The 18555-nt window shown below is 38.8% G+C and overlaps 1 protein-coding gene across 4 annotated transcripts in view; it reads right to left on the reverse strand.

Annotated features, from left to right (window-relative positions):
- Positions 1–694: 694 nt before the first annotated feature.
- The window catches only part of usp6nl (USP6 N-terminal like), a 79029-nt gene continuing 61168 nt past the window's right edge, over positions 695–18555 (reverse strand). For all 4 annotated transcript variants that reach the window (XM_015002281.2, XM_015002295.2, XM_015002261.2 and 1 more), the window contains 12 exons: positions 16257–16336; positions 14786–14825; positions 14541–14621; positions 10966–11073; positions 9630–9739; positions 9249–9297; positions 8088–8208; positions 7721–7815; positions 7576–7641; positions 5886–5985; positions 5660–5812; positions 695–3102 (listed from right to left, as the gene is read on the reverse strand). In XM_015002281.2, the coding sequence (XP_014857767.2) occupies positions 1622–3102; positions 5660–5812; positions 5886–5985; positions 7576–7641; positions 7721–7815; positions 8088–8208; positions 9249–9297; positions 9630–9739; positions 10966–11073; positions 14541–14621; positions 14786–14825; positions 16257–16336 (2484 nt within the window). In that variant the 3' untranslated portion in view covers positions 695–1621. The remainder of the gene's footprint in view (positions 3103–5659; positions 5813–5885; positions 5986–7575; positions 7642–7720; positions 7816–8087; positions 8209–9248; positions 9298–9629; positions 9740–10965; positions 11074–14540; positions 14622–14785; positions 14826–16256; positions 16337–18555) is intronic.

Raw genomic sequence — 18555 nt, forward strand, 5'->3', positions numbered from 1 at the left:
TTGGACTTTATGCCGCTGAGACTTAACTTTTGTCAACAACTCAGAGGCGGAAGTGAGAGCTCCGCGCAACGCAAATTAAGTCCCGGCCGGAACACGGTGCGCTAACTAATAAAACATAAATTAACGAAGCTTCGAGGCAGGTAAATTTTCCTCGAGAAATTTTAGTAATCGAGGTACTCGAATCATTCGAGGAATCGTTTCAGCCCTAATTGTTTCAGATCAGAATCACAAAAATATTTCTACTTGGTAAATGCCCCAATAATGAGTAAAATGATCTGTCAGAGATTTAGTTATTATTGCCTTTAAGATCAGAAATTTACATACATTTCAGTATTTAGCGTTGCCTTTGAACTGGCTGACTTGGGTCAAACTTGTTACTGTTCAGAAGTTTTTCCCAATACTTTGCAAGATTTTATAACTGAGGCTCAATAAATCTAATTGTAGTTGGGTTTGTGTATTTTAGGACATGTAAATGTTTCTACATGCCTAAACCAATATTGATTTTAAAATGTTGTATGTTATGGAAAAATGACTAAATCAATCTTTTTTGAAGAATATTTCTGTATTTTATATTATATCTTAAAGAAAGTAGCTTGCATTAAAACAATAATCAAATAATCCCAATGATCAGGTTTTCTTTAAGGAATAAACTACAGAGTTAAGTAAGATTTAAAGCACAGACGCATTCAAAGAGTCAATTTCACCACCTGCTTTTATTAAACAAAGTGTGAGAAGAAACTGCAGTTTAACTGTTTCACAAAATGCAAATATAACTTAGAAATTGCATCAAGAAGCAGTTTAATGCTGTTTAAAAGCATCTAAACCAGAGAATGAACAATAAAAAATGGAATGTGGTCAGTTGATAGTTGAAATGCATGACGTTCATGGTACATGTAGTGTGTTCTAGATCACGGTCCAGTAGTCAAAAGGTAGCAGGTATGAACAAAACATAAGTTGGAAATTAATCTGAAATAAGTTTACATCCTGATCCAGGTGCTGTAGCTGTTATAGCAACTAAAATGGGTGCCTAATGCTAACAATTTAGTTACTTAATTATATATTATTATATAGCCCTAATGTACTTTAGTATTTATGGTTGAAGTGTAAAAACAAACGACTGGTTTCTTAATTAGAGAAATGCATTATACATTAATTATGATTGAAAATTATTACTGAACTGTAACAAAGACTCACTAAAAACCAAACATAACCTGCTGTTTGCACCATGATTGAAATGAATTCGATCAGTTCTGCTCCCTGGTCCTTTAATAAAAATCATCCTGAAGCAAACAGAGGGAATTAATCTCAGATTTCAATACCTGGATGTAAGAGATTTAAAAAGAAAATCAGTTTTACTCTCAAAATTAACACAAAAATCCACTGTACATCATCAGACTCTAAAAGATATATGTATATATTTAAATTGTAACCTCTGTTCATGATTTACATCCAAAAATAAAATAAAATCTTCAGTTTTTTAAAGCGATCAGTAGAAATGTCAGAGGCTGGTGTGTCTTCCAGCGTTTGTTCACATGTAAAGAACAACAGAGCAGGAACAGAACCGAGTTCTGCTCGTCTTCACCACAGTGTCCATGACTACACCTCAGTTTTTATCCTAACATCACAGCAGCATCGACTCCTGCATGGCAAAAGCCTCTGGTGCTTGCCTGTAGTGTGGTCCACCAAACAGCTGGGGGTGCTGCTGCCGCTGCTCCTGGAACTGTGTCCTGTAGTGAGGCAGAACGTCTGGGTTGGGGGGGAAGGTGAACTCGTGAACCGGAGACATTTGGGCTTGCTGGAAGCTAGGCGAACGATGCATCCCACCGGGGGACTGAGGAGGGCGCTCATCGTCTAGCTCCCACTGGAAGCTGTCTACGATTGGCTGAGGCCTGCTTCCTGGCATGAACTGGGGGTTTCCCTCGAATCTGTAGTCCAGGGAAGTTTGCATTTGTGTAGTTGACGTTAGTTGCTGCAGGTAGATGGGAGTGGAACTGCTCTGAAGGTTTCGGGTGGACTCGGGCTGCCTGCGATAGGTGGCAAACGAGTTATTTTGTAGCGCCTTCTCAGGAGAAAGGTGGCTGGGCCGCCGCTGGGTGGTGGCATAGACTTGTTCCCTATACGACGTGCTGGAGGGGGAATTAAATCTGGGGTCTCTGTAAAGTTTGTCCTCCCCTTGGTGGTCCAGGCTCACGCTGTAGCCTGGATGGAGGATGGGAACTTCGGTTGTAGTTCTTCCTGGAGATTGCTGCTGAGGTGGGGTGTTGTACCGACTCTGAGCCCCGGAGTAGCCGGCAGGTAACCCTGGGGGACTGTTGTGTAGAAACTGAGGAGGGAGGTGATGCTTAGTCATCCTGGGGCCTATTGAGGCCGAGACGACGTTGCTGGCCTGGTGTGGTGCTGGTACGGTAAAGGGAGTCTCATTATGAGCGGCCCTCATTCTGAATGGAGGCTTCTCAAGCTCCAGAATCTCAAAATCCTGCTCTGGCAGTCCTGGTACGTTGTCATACTGGGAGGCATTGGAGCCCCGATCAGAGCCAGGAATGAACCCTTTGGGCCGGGGCCGTCGTTGACCATAAAGGCCGTCAATGGGGCTGGACGGAGCCGGTGATGCCCCTCGGCTCTGCTGCGTCTCTCGCGCTGCGGCGGCTTTGGCCGCTTCCAGCTTCATCTCGGAGGGTTTGACCCAGCGGGGGCCAATGATTTGACGAGAACTGGAGGCTGCGTTGGAGTTGTGGTTGGCGGTGGCGTGGTTCTGAGGACTGCGGCTGGGCGTTGGGGTGGGGGCTGATGACGGAGTGGTTCCTCTCTCTGGTGTGGTGGAGGCGGACTGCTTTGGTTGCTCGTTCAGAAGCTCGTTGGATCTCCTGGAGTGGGGATCCCATTTCTCCGCCCTATGATGGCGGGACGGTTTCTCCAGTGAGTCTCTGTGTGCCCGGCTCGGGGGCCGACTGTCCTGCTGGCGTCCCGGTACCGGACTGGAGTCTCTCGGAGGCTCGGCTGGCTCCGTGTGGCTCTGACCGTTGCCCACGTGATTCATCTGCGGCACTGCGACCTCTGGAGGAAGCTGCCCCAACGGCTTCTTAGGAAACTCATCCTCATTAGCTGCAACATAAGAACAACAGATTCACATTATTCCTCCATCAGGAACCTGAATGAACAGTGATGGTTGAACACACTGCGTAGTGACGTCACAACAGGGTCATGAGTTCATGCAACAACACTGCCATCGAGGTAAAAATGAAGGAGCGTTACATTCAAGATGAGACTTAAACAAATTCACAGCAGAAGACAAAAATAACATCAGAAATATGTTTTAATTTTCCATTTAGGGGATTCCACTTTGCTGAGTGGCCTCTGAAAGCCTTACTCCATTCATCAATCAGTAGCAACAGCGACCCACTTCACCAGGGCCGGTTCTGTACCACCAGCTCTTTATGAAAGTACTGCCTACACAAAATATTAAGATTTTGATAAGAGCATGTTAGGATGCATTGATGAATCAGTTATTCAGGAAAGGAACTCAAGATTCTCTCATTGAAGAGATTATTTATGCTCCCATGTTGTTCTGCTTCCACTAGGTTTCATTCATTTAACCTAAAAGACTATTTAAACTGATCAAAGTTAAATAGTAAAGTACTTTATAACAGATGCACGTTTTATTAATTTGTATGTATTTGAAATGCTGTACAGAATGTTTTTGGTGAAAATATGACATTAGTGTTAATTTCTTTTAGATCATTGTAAGCAGAATACAGAGAAGGCAAAGGGACTTGTATTGTGTTTTTGTAGATTTATAGAAAGAATACAAAAGATGCCAAGGAGGTCTGGGCTGGGACAGAGAATGAGAGCTGTGAGACAGCAGTGAGGTGTGCTGTAGGAGTGAAAGAGCTGGGACTGCTTCAGGGATTGTTTCCTTTAGTGATGGATGGGCTGATGGGAGTCTGCATGGATTATGATGTTTGCAGATGATACTGAGATATGAACCGTGGCTGCAAGACAGAATGTGTGTAACTGAGACGGGCACAAGTGGAACAGTGACGTAAAGAAGGTCAAAGGTCCAGAGTAAAGCAGAGTCTGGAAAGAGGTGAAGAAATGAGTGCAAGCGTTGGGATGGGTGGAGAAAGTGTCAGGTGTGATGAAAGGTGTATAAAACGGTCCAAAGACCATTGATGATTGGTTTAGAGCTGGAAGCAGGATGGAGGCTGCAGAGCTTGAGATGTTGAGGTTCTCTTTGGGAAAGACAAGGATGGATAGGATCAGGAATGATGAACAGCTCATGGCAGAGGGATGGGAGAAAAGTCAGAGGCCAGACTGAGATGTTGAGAGGAGAGATTATATCAGTAGAAGGTTTCTGAGAGGAACAAACAGATTTATGGGTGAAAGAGGAGTAAATGGAGACAGATGATGGACTGTAGCGACGCCTGCAGGGAAATGCTGGAAGAGAAGAAGAATCTTCTTTTGATTGATTTGGGTAATTCAGTTAAGTTTGTTTGACTTAATTTAGCGGCGCATTTGGATGAATTGCGATGAAGTTTCCATCTATCACACTCACCAGAGTTACTGCCCTAAATGGCAGCAGAAGAAGAAATGACAAGCAAACACTTCACACTCAAGTAAATGTAACAAATTTAAACTTTGCAACAGATTGTAATGATTTTATAGCAACACAGTAGTGTCTTAGACGGCTGTTTAAACAGTCTAAGAATAATACAGTAATATTATTCTTAGACTGTTTAACCAGCAGTGTGAAGTTTTAGTTTTTACCCAACTAAAATTAAAGGGACTGTGTTAAAAGATAATTAAGTTCATTAGGAGCTAATTCTTTATTATTCATACTTTATTCAGAACCAGTCAGAACAATTAGGAATTAAAAAGTTAATTGAATTAATCACCAACTAATTCAGTAATCAATTAATCATTAACTGGAGTCTACAGACAAAAAAGGCCTTTGCTTAAAAAAAAAAAAAAAAAAAAAAAAAAGCAAACTGCATTTAAGATAAACACACTTTTGTCTATTTCACCCAAAACTCCTCAAATGGCATTTTTTAGTCATCCAGTTGAAATTTACTAAAAAATGCTATAATATTGCATTTTATGCAATAAATATGCCAACTTTTAATCTGATTGTTAGGATAAAAGATTACTAAAATAATTTAGTTACAGCCCTACTAGTAACAAGTCTGGTCATTTTTGCTTCAGTTCTGTAGCCTAAATGGTTGTTTTTGTTTTCAGTACCATAAATTATCCACCAGAGGGAGACATTACCATTACAGTTGAAGTACAATACATCAGTCAAGGGGATTAAAAAGGACAAAAAAAGGGCGAGCTTCCACATGAGCACCACAAGTAAAAAACACAATGTTGGAGGGAAAAGGTTTGTGAAGGGAAGAACCCAGGTGTTGTTGGACAGACAGAACGAACTGTGCGACGGATGGAGAGAGACATGGACAAGAAAGACCAGTCAGGATAGCCCACCGGTTACTGTTGTAGGAGGGAATATGGCCGCCACTCACAGCCACACTTTTGTTGTTGTTGGCTAACATTGTTTAGGAGGAGAGGAAGAGAAGTAGATTAATGAGGAAACTGGAAGAAACACTCTACTGCTGCGCTAAGGCAGCAGGAACCCGGTAACCAGTGTGTCTGATTGCTGTTGCAGTACCTGGCGCTGGAAAGTCCAGCTTGGCCCGCCGCAGCTCCGTCATGGACGCCTGCAGCTGCTCGATCACAAAGTCGTCCTCCAGGAAGAAATCTTTGGCTAACGTGACCTGCAGGAACTCCACCAGCTCCTCCATGGACAGCTTCAACAGGTGCTCTACAGCCACACACACACCCGAGTTAGCACCTTCACACAGCAGCTGTTAGCTCCGGGCTGCTAGCGGACTCACTTTTGTGCAGTTTGAGGATGGTATAGGACATGGCGGGCAGCACTCGCTCCCCCTCGAGGATGTAGATGTCCCAGATCCGGAGGGTCAGGGTGAAGGGAGTCTGAACACAAACACAACCAGACATTAGAGGCTTCTGTCTGATGGCCAGAGGAGCAGAAAAACTTTGATTCTATAGGGAACCACAATTCATAGTCCTGGGAAATTAGGAATCGTTTTAAAAATGTGTTTAAGTTTTACGTCTTAGTCCGTCGTGTTTGTGAATATACTTCATGTCACGTTACCGTAGGTCGTCTCAGACACCGTATAGCAGGAGGACATTGAGGACAGTGCACTTTTCAGTAACGAGGCAGTTCAACTTTACATCATAAACACATCATACAGTTGCGAAACCAGTAACAGATGTTACATTTTGTCCAGTACCGTAGTAAAATTAGCAATACAGATCAAATATGTTGATCAATATTAAATGTAATTTGGTTCAAAAGCAACTAAACAGGCTTTTCTAGATTGAAAGGAGCTCAGGAATCAAAGCCACTAGAGAGAAACGCCTGGATGAGTTTCTCTGATGCTGAGAAAAAGCCAGGCAGCTGATGCTGGTAATTTAAGTTACAGAATTTTAAGCCTAATTCTGATTAAATATAAACTGATGGATTTTGATGCTTTTCTGTCTTTCCTCTCGTCAGTCATAATTTAAACAGAATCTTTAGTCAGTTTGAATAGAAAAACTGGTTTCTGAATTGAATCGATAGACATTTAAAGATTCTCACCTCTACTGATAGTTAGAGCAAAACCAGACCCAATAATCAATCATCCAGAACCTTATTTATAAACTATAAGTTTTCTCTTTTCTCTTGCTGCTGGTTATAATTAAAAAAGATTGATTCCTTCTGTTTCTGTTAATGAGGCGTCTGACTTAATTATGAAAACAATCTTTAGCAGAACATCACTGATAAATGAGTAAAAGTAAACTTGTATGCAAATATAACAAACTGTAATTAAAACGTCATCAGAGCTTCATTAGAAGATCATAATGATGATAATTTATCAATCTCAAGTAAAAGAAATTAAATATTCAGCTGAAGTAAATAAACATGACAGAATAACTTCATGCAGCAACTAATAAACTAAATTAGTGCAGTTGTTTCCAGGCAATTATTCACACGCAGTTATATTTTTATGATTCGGTATAGGTTGATAGATTAAATGTAAAAGGCTCTTAAGGTAATAAAGCTGCAGCTTTAATGTATCTGAACATTAATATAACGTATTACTTTTTAAATAAACATGTTTGGAAGCCTGTAATTTACCAGCTTTTAGAATGTGAAGTAGAAACAACTGATTATCCTTTTTATTATATTACTAGATAATCCCATCTATACACAGACCCATTAAATGAATTGGATAATAAAAACACATTTATTTCAGGAACTTTATCACAAGCCAGAGGCGCTAAGCCCCGCCTCCTGGCTCTGATTGGTTGTTTCTGATTGGAGGAGACAGGAGCTAAATGTTGTTCATACCAAACTGTCATGACTTGGTGTCAATTTCAACAAATATGTACAAGATATTGTTTTTTTTTTAATAAAAGTTAAATGCTGCAGCTTTAAGTGTTGTGCTTGAATATAGAGATCCATCTAGACTAGTAGTGGAGAAGAAGCAGCAGAAAGTAGAGGTTATATTCTGGACTCACTCTGTCCAAGAAGCACTGGAAGAACCACTTCATGGTGTACAGGCTGGTGAAAACCTCCTGGTTGTCCTGCAGGACCAGTAAAACCAGTTCAGAGCGCTGATGGGTTAACCATCTCTGGTTGTTATGGAGCCGCCGTGTGTCTCACCAAATGCTGCTTCAGTTTGGGCATCATCTTCTTCAGGATCCGGTCGTGGTGCTCCTGGTAGCGCATCAGCTTCGGGAAGCCCGGGATGAAGAACCCTGAGGGCCGAGGCACAGCAGGGCGCGTTTTATAACAAACATGTCAATAAATTAGCAGCTCAGCATCTTTGATCACAGTTGGAAACATCTGAGAAGTCCCTCAGCCTCCAGAGATCCAGTGAACTTCTGCGTTTATGTACAGTTATTTCAGCTGGAGTCGGTTTAATTGCTTCCACCCTGCTGGCTGTGCTTTATGAATCCTCACTAACCGGTTCATTAGTCGCTGTTCTAACTTTATAAACTTAAAGATAAACAACTTTAAGAGTTTTTACCGTGCATGGCGTGCTTCTGTCCCGACAGCAGTTTGACCAGAGCCCAGAAAGCGTCTTCCTCGTTCATATAGATGAGCAGCAGAGCCGTGATCTGACTCATGCCCTGGCAGTACCCGACTTCCTGCAGAGCGACATGAAACCACTGAATACAGGAAAAACCTGATGAGGTCTGAGTCCAAATCGCAACCAAATTATTTAAATCAGCAGCTGAGAGGAGAACGTGTCCTCACAGAAAACCTTTCAGTGTTAGTCAAAGTGTTGGCCGCCAGGGGGCGCTGTGGGAGCCTCAGAAAGTTGGGATGAATAAATGAGTTAAAAAAAACTTATCACATTAATTTTTATATCTAACATTTTTTTCACAAAAATTTTTATTTTCTGTTATTCGATATTTTTTTAAATTGCCACCAAAACACTGAGAAATTTTGTGAAAACAAATTGAGATAGAAAGTTGAAAATTTGCTAGAAAATAACTTGAGAAATTATTTCTGTATCTGTCAAGAAAACTTGGAAATTTCTGAGTTTCATCTGTCAAAACATTTTGGCTTTTAAAAATTTTTTCTCTAACATTTTTCGGATTAATTTTAACATTTATTCGTTTTTTTTCTCAGAAATTTTTCACCTTTTCACTCAAAAATTTCCAAGTTTTTTCCAGAAAATTTCAGTTTAAATTGTTAATATAGATGTTATATTATATATATAAAATTCATCAAACAAGAAATGGAAAAATGACCAGAGGAACTGCTTAAAAAAGCTTAGAAACTGTGGGAATAAATGTAAATTTAATGTGATTAATATAAGATATTATATATTTTCTTATAATCAAGAGGGAATAATGATAAATAAAGTCACAATATATTCTGTGCTACAGACCTCATATAAAATCATACAGTATGAAGCAACATTTATTCTAAATGAATTATTGAATTGCGAACTAAAAGCATCTAAAAGTTGATGTTTCTTTAGCGTTTTGTTGAGCGGCTGTTTCATGGAAAAGTTTAGGAACCCCAGACCTAACCTGTTGAAAAAGTATCTATTGCTAACAATTTTTACACATTAATCTTTTTGTAACAAGTTAAACTTGGATTCGTCAGTAATTTCCCTTTGAGGCCCCTAAAATCTTTGTCCTGATGGTAAAAGCTGAATGCAGAAAGTGAGACTCACCGTGTTGTACATGGAGTAAGCTGTGAGGACATGGAAGAGCGCCTGCTGCCTGGAACAGAATCATCATTTAAATACGTTCAGAGTCTTATAATGTGAAACATTTTGGTATTTTAAGGACCAAAATTACAATAATTCATATATGTAACAAAAAATAAGAAAATCAGGGAAAAGAAAGTTTTCCAAAATTTATTTCTTTCAATAAAAAAACTTATGAAACTTTCACAAAAACTGCAGGTGTAGAGATACTTCAAAATAAAATTACTTAAGTAAAAGTAAAAAGTACAGCGTAGTAAAAATATATTTTTAAAAGACGTTACTTTCGTAGATGTAACTGAGTAAATGCAACTAGCTCCTCCCCCTCTCTGCTGAGTTGGCGCTTACTTGACGTCGTAGCGGGTCATGAACATGATGTGGTCCCGGTAGGTTCTGTTCACGTCCAGGTCGATCTGCCGGACGTCGGGGGACAGCGCTCTGGCCCGGGACTTCAGCTTCTGCACAGCAGAACAAACCGGCAGGTTAAGCTAGCAGAGGCTCTGTGTCTTTAAGCAGCAGCAGGGCTGATCCTTGAAGTGGACCGTCTGCTGTTGCCATAGAAGCAGAGGATGTGAAAAGCCAGAATCTGCTCTTATTAAAGGCCGTCTGTCTTTCATGACCTAAAAATGTCCTGAAAGACGAGCTTTGTGTCTCCCACTGTGGACATAATGAGTTTATTACTCACACTCTGGAATCAGGAACAAAAAGACGTGGCTTCTGAATACAGGAGCTTTAATCAAAGCAGATCATCTGATACGGCTTTTCCTGTTCTGAAAAGTGCGGCATGCTTTAATACTAATTTTTAGAACTTCGTTCCTCTGTACGTTTTTTTAGGGTTCAACAAGTTTGATCAGCTAGACTGATGTTCAGCTTTCAAAGCCAAAGATTCTCATTCAGACTTTGACTAGGCCTTTCTAACCCATGAATCTGCAGTATGGCACAATTAAAAAATTACACAAGTTTGGCCTGCCAGCACAGATGGAAATGTTTTGCTTTTAATTAAGGCAAAATTATTACTAACAAATTTAAATGTTCTTATAATAGAAAACGTTTGATGCAATTTTTTATAACCAAAGTTTTTACATTTTCTTCGGTTTTATTTTAAACAGAAACAATCCGTTTAGTGACTTTTACTCAACAGCAGTTTGGTACACCAAGATCTGATTTTAATTAATTTATTAAACATGGAGATATTACCGTAACAACCCAATATTGACTGGAACGTCTCCCCTTTCAGAAACTGCTGAGATTTTTCAGATAGCGCAAAGAATTACGTATTTAAGAATTAGTACTGCAGATTTGGCTGGATAGACAGCGCTACGTCTGGGACTTAAAGGCTTAATTTGATCTAAAAAGAGACAAAAACCTTGTTTTCTAATAAACAAAAATGTATAAAACCCTTTTTACTTTTTGGAGAATCATTGATTTACAAATCCATTCTCAGAAAAACTAATTACTGTCTTTATTTTAATTGTTGTACGTTAGTTAATTGTTGCGCAGGTAAAATTTGATTTTAAATGGTTTAAATGCTTCGCATCTGCTCCAAAACGTTCACTGTGCTCCTCTCATGACTTCCTGACTGCAGGAAACGAGGGCCGTCCTCCCTGCAGCGCCGCATCGATCTCTGCAGCTAAACTTTCTAATGAGTTTGTAGCAGAACAGAAACAAAAAGTCGAGCCTTTACCTCGTAGAAGTCTTTCTTCTCCTCTTTTATTTTGGGAACGTCGAGCAGCAGGCACCACACCTGCCCTCGGAGCTGCAGAGGAACGCCCTTATAGATCCTCCGGACGAGCTGCAGGAGGAAACTAATTATCTCCATTATGCCTTTAACAAACAATTCTAACTTTATTTTAAAAAAATCTAATCCTCCTAATATAAGACAAAGTCTAAAAAGAATAAAACAATAATATTTGTCTAATATTAACTATGACAACAAACGATTATTTTAGTTATCAATTATTCTGACGGTTAAAAGAAAAAACTTCCCAGTCTGCAGATTTTTCATTCAACCACTTAAACATATCAGAAACACCATAAAAGATGCAAATAAATAAATAAATAATTAAGTTCTTTTTTAAGTAAAAAGTGCCTAAAGTGTAATGACAGCTTTCCTTTAGTGAACGTTCAATCATTCTGTAACAGGATGCAGCTGAAACATTTTTATCTGGGATTTACTTTTTTGGATTAACCGGCAAAATGCTTTTTGTTTTTTTTTTTTAAATTTCTGCTCTCTTGTTTTTTTCTAAAGCAAATTGACAAATTTTTTTACTTTTCACTCCAGTAAACGATTCATCAATCACTAAATTATGATTATAATTATGATTAATGCACTTAATCATTTCAGACTTAATTTTAACACATTTACTCTCATCTCTTCTGATCTGCTGCACTTTTCAGTTCATAACGAGTTCAGAGCTGAAATAAAAAACATTAAACTGTTTCTGATAAAAATGAAACTTTTTCACTTTCTATTGATTCCATTCAGAGACCAGTTTTTTATTCAACTGTTTAGAGATTCTGTTTAAATGATCAAATTTAGACAAATCAGTTTATATTGAAACAAAAATAAGTTTCTGAAACTTAACTTTATCAGGATTAGGTTAGCTCAGCTACAACTTTAACGCATTTTAAAATCAAATTTTGAGGATTTTTTTTATCTATTCCGAATTCCCAGGAATATAAATTATGATTCTTTATAAAATAATTTTATGTCTGCGCCTGTAGTTAATGAATATTGGCCTCGTTTTTCAGACTCTGATGTGAAACCGTTTGTTTTTATCTGATCTCTGGTTGTGTTGTAGTCCAGCTAACTTGCTTTTACTGCAGCAGCTCTGATGGTTTGTGATGAGAAAATAACCGGTTAGAGTCGGGAGAAAAGCGGCTGCACTGCTGCAGGCCGACAGCGAGGCGAAGAGAGCATCTGGCATCCACCAGGAATGATAATCGAGCCCCGAGACCCCCGCTCAGCATGTCGGCACGTTCTGCTGAGGTGAACCTGTGACCATCTGGCTGGACGAACTCCAGCAGAGACTGCGGCTCTGCATGCAGAACACGTGTTAAAGCTGCAGGAGCAGCAGAGTTCAGTTAGTAATAAACGGCAGACTGGAAACGAGTTTCTGCTCTGATGAGCGACGGCCGGCAGGAAGGAGAGAGACGCAGGAGTTCAGACCAATTAAGATGAAACCTGAAGCAGCCAGAGAGTCGCTACATGTTTGCTCCAATTAATGCTGCGAGCGTCTCAGCAGCTTTTAGAGAAATGCTGATTCACCAAAAATCCACACAAACACATTTAGGATGGTTTCTGCACTGCAAAAACTCACAATGTTACCAAGGATTTTTATCTTAGAGTTCACTCAAGATGCAACAAAACTTTAGTTTCAGCAAAATATAGAAGCTTGTTCAAATAAATCCTTAATACTGATTATTAATTCCAAGACATTTTCCCATGTTAGAAGTGAAATAATCTTCCAGTTAACTTAAATTTAAGGAATGAAATAGTAAGGAATTACTTATTTAAAATAAGCTCCTATATTTTGCTGAAAAGTAACTTGAAGGTCAGTTTTCTTGTTTCGAGTGTACGAAGATGTTTGCATTAGAAATTAGACTAACATTACTTGTTAAGACTTTGTGTTTTTGCAGTGTGGAAGCTGGAAACCAGAGCAAACTGTCCAACAAAATGATTCTGTTTCTACAAACCGCCACGTCTTCTGGTGCTAAATGTTTGTGCCGCAAAAAAATCTAAAGATATTAATAAATGTTTCCAGATGTGTTAATAATCAGATCAAATTTTGTCAATCAATCAGGCCTGTTGCAATAATCAATCACATGATAATTTAAAACTAGATCAATAATTTCCCTTTCTATGATTTATTGTTTTCTGTTTTTACTAAAAACTGGATGATAATAGAGTAAATATGTTTACAGAAAGTAAATGTTCATTAGATTTAAAACGTATTGATCTTTGAGAATCTGTTCTTGCTTTATTATTACATGAAATATCAATTTTATATCAATTTTGTTGTAGATGATGTGGGTGTGAAGAAGATGGCTGGTAACTTCTGGAAACTTTTAAATCTTAAAAATTATAACGGCACAAACAAACTTTTGATTACGCCATATTTCATATGACTTTGTAAATGTGGATTGGTGGGTTGACCTTTGACCTCTGGATATATTTGTCATTTTTAAAATGATAAAATTTTATCAGCACAAACGTTTGACAACTTCTCTCAAGTGTCGCGTTTCCCTGCAAAACGTTTCTGACTGCGCCTGCGGGGAGCGGCGGTGATTTCCTGAGGACGAGTGGAAAGTTAATGAGCCATAAATCAGCTGTGGGTCGTTTCCTCCAGGTCTGCTCTGATGGATGAGAGACAGTCGCATGTTTCCATGCTAAACAGGGCCGAGGATGGAGCATGTCGCCCCAGGAGTAATGACGCTCAGCTCTCACTCTCCATCAGCCTGTAGCTTTATCAACCTACATGAATCTGGGCTCTTCCTGATTTTGTTTAGAAAGATTCAGCTTTATGTTTGTGATTATTTTAGGTTAACAGTAAATAATAACTAATAATAAATAAACTGCCTTCTTCAGCATCAATGGCTGCCTAGAAACGTCATGTTGCGCCATCTGGTGGCTCCTGAAAGTAAAGCAGGTTTAGCAATAAACAGCAGCAGATTGTTAAAGATGCTGGTCATGAAGGGGTTCAATTATCGTTACTACAGAACTAAAAACATACTTTCCTGTTTTTTGTTAAACTAACTAATTTAAAGTTTTGCTTCTCGGCACCAATAAACCGCTGTTGGTCCACGTCTCAGTTCTGTTCTCCTGCGTTTCTCCTGCGTTTCCAGTTCAGAACCGATAAAACTGTTCAGAATCAGTGACTTAGCAATCGGCATTGGCAAATGAGGAGAGAACTGACTAGGGAATTCAGTTTTTAAAAATGACTGAATTCCCCAAATTTACTGATTTTATTGCCATAAAATTCCTGTTTAGCTTCTGATCAATAAATGAATCGGTTCATGTTGGAGAGATGAACGATGAACTTTCTGAACATTCTTTTTGATCTGATGAACTTCATATGGAACTGCTTCCTGTTAGAAGGAACTGGTTCAACAATGAACACTGGATCCATCCACCAGTTCATCCATTCATCTCTATCTGTAGAAACTTGTATTTTTATCTTCCTAGCAGTTACTGGGACCAGAACTTGGTGGACCAGCAGAACCCGACCAGACGCCTGAGACCCAAACGGACGGGACCACCTTCTCGCTGTTCTTGTATTTCTCCCAGCTCTTCAGCATCTTCAGCCACTTGGCGGTCCGCTCCACCTCCAGGTGTTTTTGCTGTGAAACAGGTGAGACGAGAATCACGTCTAACGGAAACTAACTGGTTTTCTGATGAAAACCAGAAAACATTTCAGCCGAGTTAACCTGCTGCTTTAACTCGGCTGCTAAAGCAACAGGAAACCGTTTGGTCCTGTAAATGTGAACATGAAGGCGTCACCAACCTTCTCCTCCAGCGAGTCGTACGATGGCAGTTCGTTCTCACTGTGGAGACAGCAAACGGAAATAATAAGCAGGCGTTTCCATGGTGATGCTGTTTGAATATTTCACTTTGACGCAGAGCGAGGGAATCAGACAAACAGGAAATAACAGATCGGACCTTTAATCTGGGTTAGTTTCCGTCCAGATAAAGCCATCAGAGCGTTTTGTTTCCAGAACTGAATGAAGAACATTTCAGGTTTTAACTCTACATGTCTGAAAACTCAGTTCTGTTCTGGTCTCCAGAACCAGCAGATCATCACCGACTGGACACTTCACTCTGGACTTCCAGCGACGTTCGTTCTGGTCCTCCAGAGTTTGGACTGCTGAGCAATGGTCCGGTTCTGGTTCTCCTCAGTCCAGGTAAGACGCTTGAAGCTCCTGGTCTGGATCAGCTTTTAATAATCCATTAAATCCCTGACTGAATTCTGCAGTTATCCCTGTTGCTGGTGCACTTACTTTTTCCTTCCACTCAACTTTCTATGCAGCTTATTCAGCCACAACCATTTCTATCTGCCCCTCCTTGTGTCCAGTCGTCAGTCGTCTCCATTATTTTCTCCTTTTCAGATTATTTAGATTCTGTAAATGATCAGGCTGCACTGTAAAAACAATACTTGGTATTTTTTCTCTTGTTTATTGTGCAAATTTTCAATTTTCTTGAAGAAAATTAAATTAAAAGTAATTTCAGCAAGATAAGGGGAGTTTAAGTCAATAATTCCTTAATTAAACAGCATTAGTGCCATTGGAACTAGGACTTTTTAAAATATATATTAAATTATTGACTTAAACTATGTGTTGCTGAATAGTTGCTTGTAGATTCATCCATCCATTTTCTTTACACCCTTGTCCCTCAGTGGGGTCGGGAGGGTTGCTGGTCCATGCAGAAAGACCGGGGCTGGGAATCGAACCCAGAACCTTCTAGCTGCAAGGCAACAGCTCTACCAACTGTGCCACTGTACAGCCCCTGCACAGCCCCTGCTTGTAGATTCATTTTGTCTTTTTTAAAGTGTACCAACACATTTGGACTAAAAACTAGACCATAAATATTTGGTAAATTGTTTTTGCAGCAAGACAAGAAGTTTTATTCATGTTTAAACTGAATCATCTTTATTACATGAAACGTGTCTTAAAAGCCATTAGAGGAAAAATGTTGACTTTTTATTGCATGCAATGTTTCCACCTCAGGTTTGGCCTGTAACTCTGAGTTTCTTCTTCTTCTCTCCTATCCGTCTCCCACAGCGAGGTCTGGATCACGGCGCTCTGTCCCAACACTGCTGCACTGTGATTACGGCTAACCAGAACGTTTCCTGCCAGCGTGCGCCAGCCTATATATAAAACTCCAACACTGTGCTGTTTATGAGGAGCAGAGACCACAGACACTCTGAGCTGCTGTGGACCAGACTAACCCAAACACAGCAGAGGGAGGGAGGTTCTTACTGGACAAATCCGAAACGGTCGATGACTTTGTAGAGGTGGAAGTTGGTGTCCTCCCAGGGCTCCACGGTGGCCTCTTTACCCTGGAGAACAGGAAAACAAACATCAGGAGCTGGGAACAAGCTGCTAATACTGCAACAGTTTCAATTCAAAACCAGTTTTGCTGCTAAATTATTGACTAAATAAAAAATATGAGCTCAACAACAAAGATATTTGCAATCTGTTCAACCATCAGACTGGAGCAAAGTGTTTCAGGAAGTCCTAAGCTTTCGAAAAGCTTCTTTAGAAATGTAGACACTAACAGCGTTAGCAACATGTTTAGCTTCACTAATGGGCAGATGCAATTACTCAAGTAACTATCATCTCCAGTCCTCCAGTATTACTTGAGTAAAATGTCTGAGTTTTCTACCCTCTGAAACTGATTGACACATTTTGGTCCTTAAACTATCAAAAATTTCAAATATGAAATCATTGATAATTTGATCAGTTGCTCAGTACTTGTAGAATTTTTACCAAATACTTTTAATTTTACTTGAGTAAAGATGTGATAAAGTAGTGCTACTCCTCTGCTGCTAGGCTAGCTCCTTTTAGCACAATAATAGCTTTTTGTAGCATCCAATCAGATCGATTAGAAACTGAACCCACTGAAGTCATTTTAAATCTCACATTTAGCATTATTTGTTGCCATTTCAACAATTGAAATTTTTTGGGGTCTTCAAGGATGAAACCTTACTGGAGGAGTTTTGCTGCTGATGCAATCTGCTGGATTTCCTTAGAAAACATTTTACTAATTGGAATAAAAAAAACTAAACTTTATTGCTCTGAATTGGAATGCATGCAATTAATGCCAAAAATGTTGGTATGGAAGTCACTATAGATTTTTTTATTTTGTGTCATATATACTACAATGCTGCAGAGCTGCTAAACTCCAACTATTAAATGAATCTGTTCATCAGAGGACCAGTGAATAACTGGACCTGAATCCTGTAGAACAGCTACTGACGGCAGGAGCGGTCAGGACTTTGATGAAGGCTGTGACCGTTATGTCAACATCACAATGTTTGGGTCCATATGATACTGTCATAATGAAGTAGACATAAACAAGGAGATCACTGTATTATTAATTATGCCACATTGTTATTAAAGGGAATGATTGTCTTCTGTGTGACTTTTAAAGTCACCAGACTCTGTGTCGTTAAATCTGTCTGAATGGGACATTACTAGCAAAACAATGTGTTTAAAAAAACTTCATGAAACTAACAGGCAAAATATGAAGAAGTTAGTCACTATGAAAAAATTAGTTATATTAATTTGAATATATTATTAGTAATAACATGACATACAGAATAGTGTCAAAATTATTAAACCTTTAGTAAGTTTATTTAATGCTAAAAAAATAGTCATAGTAAAGAATGAAGGTAAAAACATAACATGTAGTAATAGATTAGTATGACGTCGAAAACGTACAAAATTTACTCATAGTATAGTATGATGTCGAAAATATGATAAATTTTGCCATAGTTTAGTATGACGTCGAAAACATTAAAAATTTACTCATACTATAGTATGATGATGAAAACATACAAAATTTAGTCATAGTTTAGTATGACATGAAATATTTGAAAAATTTAGTCATATATAGTATGATGCGAAAATATGAAAAATTTTGCCATAGTTTAGTATGACGTCGAAAACATTAAAAATTAACTCATAGTATAAGTATGATGCGAAAATATGATAAATTTTGCCATAGTTTAGTATGACGTCGAAAACATTAAAAATTAACTCATAGTATAGTATGATGTCGAAAATATGATAAATTTTGCCATAGTTTAGTATGACGTCGAAAACGTACAAAATTTACTCATAGTATAGTATGACGTCGAAAACATAAAAAATTTACTCATAGTATAGTATGATGTCGAAAATATGATAAATTTTGCCATAGTTTAGTATGTCGTCGAAAACATGAAAAATTAACTCATAGTAAGTATAGTATGACGTCGCAAACGTACAAAATTTACTCATAGTATAGAATGACGTCGAAAACGTGAAAAACTTTGCCATAGTTTAGTATGACGTGAAAAATTTAGTCATAGTATAGTATGATGTCGAAAATATGGTAAATTTTGCCATAGTTTAGTATGACGTCGAAAACGTACAAAATTTACTCATAGTATAGTATGATGATGAAAACATAAAAAATTTACTCATAGTATAGTATGACGTGGAAAATATGATACATTTTGCCATAGTTTAGTATGACGTCGAAAACGTACAAAATTTACTCATAGTATAGTAT

Source organism: Poecilia mexicana, unplaced genomic scaffold (assembly GCF_051168715.1).
Source record: "Poecilia mexicana isolate PSO_F unplaced genomic scaffold, ASM5116871v1 scaffold_23, whole genome shotgun sequence".
Taxonomy (NCBI): domain Eukaryota; kingdom Metazoa; phylum Chordata; class Actinopteri; order Cyprinodontiformes; family Poeciliidae; genus Poecilia; species Poecilia mexicana.